Source organism: Colobus angolensis, unplaced genomic scaffold (assembly GCF_000951035.1).
Source record: "Colobus angolensis palliatus isolate OR3802 unplaced genomic scaffold, Cang.pa_1.0 Scaffold61, whole genome shotgun sequence".
In the NCBI taxonomy this organism is placed as follows: Eukaryota; Metazoa; Chordata; class Mammalia; order Primates; family Cercopithecidae; genus Colobus; species Colobus angolensis.
In genome coordinates, this window is record NW_012119710.1 from 8,408,626 (window position 1) to 8,416,625 (window position 8,000).

At 41.8% G+C, this 8,000-nt stretch overlaps 1 protein-coding gene across 2 annotated transcripts in view; it reads right to left on the minus strand.

The window, feature by feature from the left end:
- Window positions 1–3,809: 3,809 nt before the first annotated feature.
- Window positions 3,810–8,000, minus strand: part of MS4A6A (membrane-spanning 4-domains, subfamily A, member 6A) — a 12,518-nt gene continuing 8,327 nt past the window's right edge. For both annotated transcript variants that reach the window (XM_011963520.1, XM_011963521.1), the window contains exons 6-8: window positions 7,202–7,411; window positions 4,847–4,948; window positions 3,810–4,054 (exon numbers count right to left, since the gene is read on the minus strand). In XM_011963520.1, coding sequence (XP_011818910.1) covers window positions 3,959–4,054; window positions 4,847–4,948; window positions 7,202–7,411 — 408 coding nt within the window. In that variant the 3' untranslated portion in view covers window positions 3,810–3,958. The remainder of the gene's footprint in view (window positions 4,055–4,846; window positions 4,949–7,201; window positions 7,412–8,000) is intronic.

Below are 8,000 nucleotides of genomic sequence, written 5' to 3' on the forward strand. Positions count from 1 at the left end.
ATGGAGTCTCACCTTGTCACTTGGGCTGGAGTGCAATGGCATGATCTTGGCTCACTGCAACCTCCACCTCGCAGGTTCAAGCCATTCTCCTGCCTCAGCATCCCAAGTAGCTGGAGTTCACCATGGAGTCTTCAACCCTGATTCTGAACCCTGAACCTATCTCCTGAATTACTTACACTAAATCTAGCTATGACTGCTATTTACTCACAGTTTCTGGTATTTCTTTGGCATCTTCCCATACCTTTCAAATGGCCACCATCAGCCATTCAATTAGGGTGTGGTCGCCTTGTCTTGTCACTGCCTGATCACCTGCAATCACTGATGGAGGGAGGGATGAGTCGTAATGGAGGCCAATTTTTCCATTTCAGAGGCAGAGCAGATGATGCTGTTGGTTCCCTCATCCCAAAGATGAGGCATCCAGGCAGGTAGAGGTTCCCCTGAGTGCTGCTGACACTGTTTATCTAATTCCCACAACGTAATTGGGGTATAGGCACCATATGACATCTGCTCTGTCATGGTAGGGGGTCCCCAAGCCCAACCCTGGGACCCCAATGGCTGTTCCTGCTCTATTTTCTGATGGACCACTGGGCAAACCTGCAACTGACATTCTTCTTCCTCAGTATCAGACTGAGCAGGGGTCTCTGACCAGGATGGTAGGCCCAAGCCCAGAGTAATGGCAGCCTCTAATTCTCATTCCAAGCTGTGTATCTGGGCCTCCAGGTGTTCTTTTTGTGCCTGGAGGTCCCCTACCTTTGCTGCACCCTGCAGGGACTGAGTGTGCACTTACCATAGTATAGTCAAAAACACCCATTGAACTCTGCCAGCAAAGGCATTGTCCTCTGATTGCTCTGTGCTTCCAGGTACTTCAGTGCCTTCTCCATGCTCACAGGGACCTGTCCACCACCATCAATGTTTCCTCCAAGGCCCATCCTAGCAGCATGACTGCCACCAGGTACCACAACCGATGCTGGGGCCACATGGCTGACCTGGGATCATTGAGGCTGAGGGCTCATTCATCTTGCGATCCTACTGAATACGCCAATTTACAGGTTCTAACCTGAGCTGGGTTCTGAGAGGAGGTGGTGGACAGGTGGTGGGTAGCTAAAAGAACACTTGGATTGTAGGCAGTTGGGACATGGCTTTATTCTCTCTCCTGTCCTACAGGGTCAACAGTGCAGTTACATTAGTCACTGACGTAGTGGCTCAAAGCCAGGTATGAGCTCACACAAACAGGTTATATTAAACAGCTACATAATGCATGGGGTTGTGCACCTGCGCTCCAAACCCGCTGTGTCATACCACAATGGATGTCTACCTTGGCCTACTCCTGACTTAAGCACAGCCACTTTCCTTATAATAATAAAGAATTTTTGAAAAATGCATAGTTTCTCCTCACTGATGACATGTGGAGACACTGTAAAGGACAAAAGTGGCAAGTGTGATTTCCTATGGTCAAATTCGCTACCTCCAGTGAATTCTAGATACCTTGGTTTGCCTTTTTCTATTTCTCTTGGGAGGAAAGTTGTTCCTCATTATCACCACAAGGTGTCAGTAGAGTCAATTGTACAGAAATTGGGAAGGGCCAATAATTCTAAAATCTTTCTCCTGCAAAGGGAAGAGAAAACATGTGTCCTACACAGTCTGAGTTACCTTATTTAGAGCATTCTACAACTTTCTTTCTCTCTTTTTTTCCTTTCTTTCTTTTTTTTTTCCCAAGGTCTCACTCTGTTCACCAGGCTAGAGTGCAGTGGCAAGATCATGGCTCAATGAGCCTCAACCTCTCAGTTTCAGGTGATTTTCCTGCCTCAGCCTCTTGAGTAGCTGGGACTACAGGCATGTGTCACCACAGCTGGCTGATTTTTTTTCTTTTTGTAGATTTAGGATTTGGTCATGGTCCCCAGGCTCGTCTCAAACTCCTAGACTCAAGCAATCTGCCCGCCTCAATCTCCCAAAGTGCTGGGGTTACAGGCATGAGCCATTGTGCCTGTCCCAGACTTTCTTGAAGAAATGAAAGATCTGATGAGTATAATTAGGTTCCAAATCCCAGTGATGTATTGGGGTTGAAGTTAATTTTAGACATAGAGAATGGGAGTGAAAGGGAAGGAAAGTTGGACTATGGAAGTGAAAAGCAAAGGGAAGTAAACACACAATAAAACTCAAGTTCACTGAGCATCTTTCATGTGTCCGCTATAATGGTAACTGCTTTACAAAGGTTATCTCAATATATCTTCTGTCTCAAGGTAGGCATCATTCTCACTTGACTTGGGCTAAAGGGGCATTGCTACTTGAAAGAAAATATATCAGTGACTGACATAGCAGTGAGGTTGGGCCTAGGATAAAAGGTGGTTTTGAGTGTTGCCTAAAGGACTGGATGCCTTTTCTGATAAACAAGTCAAAGCTGAAGAGAGACCCAGGGGCAACTTTGAAGACCAGAAGTTTGACTGCGTAATCAGTAAGACTTCTGGTATCCAGAGTCCTGTGGTGGTGGTGAAGACATGGTGGCAGCGGGTGAGGAACAAAGCTGGAGTGTGAGTACAGTAGATGAATACACCAATTGTGGACTTTGGGTTATAGTTCTCTCCTGTGGCAGAAGGTGGCACCATGTGATTGATATGGGGGAGGTGGATTTTCAAAGGAAGGACTCTCTCTCTCTCTCTCTCTCTCTCTCTCTCTCTCTCTCACACACACACACACACACACACACACACCTGTTTATCCCCTACATTCTTTTAGGCAGAAGTTTGCTTTATTCTGTGTTCAAATAATAATTAGTGCCTGGTAAACATCCCTAATTTCATTGTCATCTCTGTTTCTCTTATTTGACATAGTGTCTCGTATCCAGTGTCAATAAAAGTTGAATGTGCACAATAGGTAAATAAATAAAAGAAATGGTGTGTGTCAGTGGGGGGTGCAATAGACAGGGAGAAGACATAATGAACGAGAGTTTGAAGATAAAGCTAAAATCAAAGAATCTGACAGTCCAGTTTCAGACTGGGAAAAAAACAGCAGAAAAGCTGTCTATCAGGATATCTGATACAGTGGGTATGACCCCTGCTACCGTGGGTAAAAGCAAGAGAAAGATGACCAGTTCTTTCAATGAAATGGAGCTCATGTAAAATTGAAATACTTTTCTACGTGTGTGTGTGTGTGTGCGCACGCACATGCTGAGACTTAACATTTATACACAAACAATTGGTCTTTCTTGCAATAAGAAAATGAGTATCAACTGGTCGTTGCCTCATAACAAATAAGTATTCCTGGTTAGCTTTTGTTTGCTCATTAGTTTTGCTTGAATATTTGGGGGGAGAAAATGGAGTTCAAATTTGCGTTTATGCCTGTCATTGTTGACTTATTCTGTGTTTAAAGGAAAAAACAACAAAATAAGTGTCAAAACAAAATATGCACTCAAAGATTTTATTTTGAAGCCAGCTACTTTCATGGACCCTGAGACTTCATTGTATGGGGCTTGCCTTTACACACTAATGAGTAAAATCCACGGGATAAAACACTAGCACCAGTATAAAAGAGTCTGAGCACCACAACAAGTCAGTTAACTCCTGTTGACTGTTGACAATTAAGGGGTACAATAAAAGGCTGTGCCCTTTGCTTCACTGAGATCCATTGAATGATCATTATGCCTAGTTTTCTGGGAAACATTGTCTGGGAAATGTTTCTGGGAATGATCATTCTGCCTAGTTTTCTGGAAATTCAGACTATTTGGCTAGTCTAGTAAATGGTAATTTACAGCTCTTTGCTTTTGCTGAAGTCAATGTCAGGCAAATCAAGAGATTCCCCAATGAACACATATCTTAAATGACAGTGAAATAATGGTTTGTTTTAATGTTCATTACTTTAAAAGCTTACATCTGGGAAACTCAAGCTTTGCTTTTTTATAACGGTTAACTTTTCCATATTATCATAAGAATCAACTTTCTGATTAATATTTCTCCCTTTTTTCCTAAGAAGTCAATAGTTCTTCATATCCAGTGCCATGAGTCATCTTTGAGGACATGCCAGAATTATTGATGTAACTGTGAGGCAGGAAAAGCACACTCTAGAAGAAACAAAGTATGTTAGGTCTTCAGTCAGGTTCAATCAGGTTCAAGATAGACGCATATATGCCATTTTTCCAACTGTATACATAGAATTCTTAGCTAATCCAAGATAAGTAGAGCATATCACCAGGTTCTTCAAATAATTGCAACTTATCACTCTAGTATTCATTCTACACTCTATAATACAATTTTGGATAAATCAAGGCTTTTTAATTCAGTTAAATAAAGCCATAAGTCCACAGGGGTGGTGTCCCTTGGAATTTGATTCAACAATACATTTTTAATATGTCTTTTAAAAAGGAAAAAGAATTTAAAATCACCAGGAGCAAAAGCAGAGCATAGACATTCACTGGATCGAGTTACATGTGTAAATGCCCTTTACCAAGTCAATACTATTAGAGAGATCAGTGGTTGTGGCAGAAATTGTTTCTGCTTAGAAGGGAGGCAAGCCCGGTTCTAGTGTCCTTAGCAAAGGCACAAACTCATAGCATAATGCCAGGCAAGTCATTTAACTTCCCAGAGTCTCATTCCCTTCGTTGACAAAATGGGAAGATTGAACCAGTTGATTTCTCATGATTAACTATTTTCGTATCCAGTGAATTTTCAACCTGTCAGCTACTCAATTGCCATCTGCTTTTCTTCTCTGTCTTCCATCACCATGAAAATGCCCCCCCATGTGTATCTCATGACTGGCTGGTTGTTCCTTCTACCATTCTTGGTGACATAGCTCAACACAGTGCAGAGATAAGATACACTAGGCAAGATTAAGAGAGGCTGGCCAGCGCACTCACCCCAGGGAAGTCAGAGTAAGCCTGTTTCCACCACAGCACAGCAGTGAGCACAGCTAGGCAGAATTCCAGCAGAGTGCAAATCAGCATCAGAGACAGAGTTCCCTGAAAGTCAAGAAATAAAAGATTGGTGGTGCTTAGGTCAGCCGAAGCCTTCATGCCTAGATGAGAGGTGACCATAGAGATGAAGACTTCCTCAACCGTTAGAGAACAAAGAAAGGACACCATCAGGAAAATAAAACTGCTCCTCCCACACCTCACAATTGTCTTAATTCAACCCCTTAACTCATTCATTTCCTTGAGAGGAGAAAGGGAGAAGAATAGTAACTAAATCAAGTAGTCTACTTCATACACTTATTTCTTACTTCTCTGAGACATCGATAGTTCTGATGACATTGTTTACTCGGCAAGAAAGCAGAGTGGTGTAATAACTCCCAGGACTGAGAATCAGCAACTCCGTTCCAGTCTCACCTTTACTGCTTAGTAGCTGTGTAAGCCTGGACAAGTCTCTCTCTTTCTCTCTTTCCTCATGTATCAAACATGCCTACTACCATTTCTTTCTTAGAGATTTGTAAGGATCAAGGAGGCTTTGACTGTGCAAGTCCTTTGTAAAATTCAGCATTGACGTCCCCGTCTATGTATCTGAACCCCTTTGGATTTCTTCTTGATCTTTCTTGTGGTTTCTTTGTTGTTTTTTATGTTTTTGCTTTTTTGTGTGTGGCTGGAAGGCTTAGAAAAAATCCATGAAGGCAGTAAACTACCAGAATTGCTAATCACCACCACCAACTCACAAGGAGGGTTTCTACCATTTCTGTCTTGAGACATTCTTTGTGCAGAACTGACCATCTGATAATAAAGGGAGATAATTTGATCACATGAACTTTTGGTTTGTGATATTTACACACAGTTAAAGAGAAGATATAAATATAACTTTTTTCCATTACCTAGAAATTGTTCCAGCAAGCAAGTTCAACAGAATCTCTCTTATTTCCAATGTATCATGAATTTATACTTTTTCACTACCAAATTTCTCTGAAATTTCTCTTCAGAATTTTCCCAAGGTGGAATTGGCTGCGCCCAGTGTTAATCTGTACCATTTACTGTCAGCCTGATTTACTTGTACTTTTTCTCATTATACCGTTACCTTAGGAGCAAGGCCCTCTTTATAGTGAGTGCTGTACAAACATGACTTTCTCCAGACCTTTCTATCTGTCCATCTTCCAGTTGAGTTCCTGGCTTATCTCATTTTTATGATTGCAGGACAACAAATATACTGCAATCTCTTTACTCTTTTTTTTTGGACATGGATTCTCGCTCTGTCACCCAGGCTGGAGTGCAGTGGCGTGATCTCAGTTCACTGTAACCTCCGCCTCCCAGACTCAAGCAATTCTCTGCCTCAGCCTCCCAAGTAGCTGGGATTACAGGTGCCCGCCACCACGCCCGGCTAATTTTTGTATTTTTAGTAGAGGCAGGGTTTTACCATCTTGGCCAGGCTTGTCTTGAACACCTGACCTCGTGATCCATGCACCATGGCCTCCCAAAGTGCTGGTATTACAGGCATGAGCCACTGCACCCAGCCATCTCTTTATTCTTATGTTGTCTGTTTTTTTCTCAATGTGTTGCTGACTGTGCACATGCCCCTTAATCTTTCAACTGCAGACATATTATTTCTGTTAGCCAAACTTCGTTGTTTTTCTTCTTCCAAAGAGATAGAATTCTCCCGCAATCATTCTCAATTACACTCTCCATCTCCCTATATTTCTTATCTCCTGAGTTAATATATCATACTTCTTTCAGCTATAACAAAAAGCAACAATAATATTGCATTCTCACTTGATCAGTAGTATTCATTATTGTGATCATCATCAGAAGAAGCCCTTATCTTCTGTCCCCATGTTTCCTATTCTCTTTTTCTTAGTACTGAATCTGATGTCTTCTCAAACCAAATTCACTCCTTACCACACACACATACTAGGTTTCCTTGTTGGCATATTGTGAGCTCCTGGGTCTTTCTGCTCTGTTTCCATTCTTAATTCACCACTCCATGTACCAAAATTCTCAGTTTGATAAACTCATAATTTATGCATCCAAAATTGGATTAGTTTGATGATTGAGAACCTCTACAAACAATAAGTTTTATTTTTTCATCATCAACCTTATTTAACATTTTCAATTCCACCCTATTACTATGTAATCACCTTAGTCTCATCCATGTAGTCCCCTTTGATTTACATAATCCTGACCTTCCCCCAGATGCCCAAACCAGAACCAATAGAGAGATTTTCAGAAGAAGGAATAACAAGAAATCCAGGCTTTTGAATATCTCATAAAATTAGAACATCCCATCTAAATACTTACAACCAGACTGGTTTTGGCTGTATAGCAGTCCATGGTATAAAGTGAATCGTGATAATAGTGAGAAATATAACTTGTGGTTGGTGTATTATTTTTGTCCAACTCACACTGCAGTAAAGCAGGATTTAAGGCAGCCAGTTCGACAGACAGGATAATGAAACCCACCAGGGCAGACAGAGCACTCAGAATGCTTCCAAACAGGCTGCTATGCACCTGAAAGAAAAATGCTCAGTAAGGATCATTGCTAATGACCCATGAATCTCTTATATGTCTTTGCCATTAAATTGTAAGTTATTCCCTTATCTGTCCCCTCAGGAGGTCTGGGATTAATCATTTATTGCTGTATGCCTCTCCAGTGTACAGCAAAAATCTCTCAATCTCCGAGGTACATCTTGGCTGAACGAATGAACATATGAACTGGTTCCCCTTAAGCAGGATCTCAGTGGTGTAGTAGAGAATGTTACTCTCCTAAATTCTTTCCCCAGGACAGATAGCAGGGCTTTCATGAGGCTTTCCCTGCAACATTACCAAGAGAGCATGACCCAAAGCAAAGGTGGCAATGTACCAGATGCAGTTTCTCTCTCACTCAACTCACTTCCCTGGTGGAAGCATCAGCTACACGGAAAAGGTAGATCATGTATTAGCATGGTGCAAAAGTAATTGCGATTTTTGCTGTAAAGCCTCAATTATGTTTGCACCAACCTAATAGTTCACTCTTGCATGCCCATTGCCTCTCTCAAAAGCACACCTCTCAGAGATGAGTGACGGGGTGGTTCTTAGTCTCAGGCAGGCCCTGGAACCT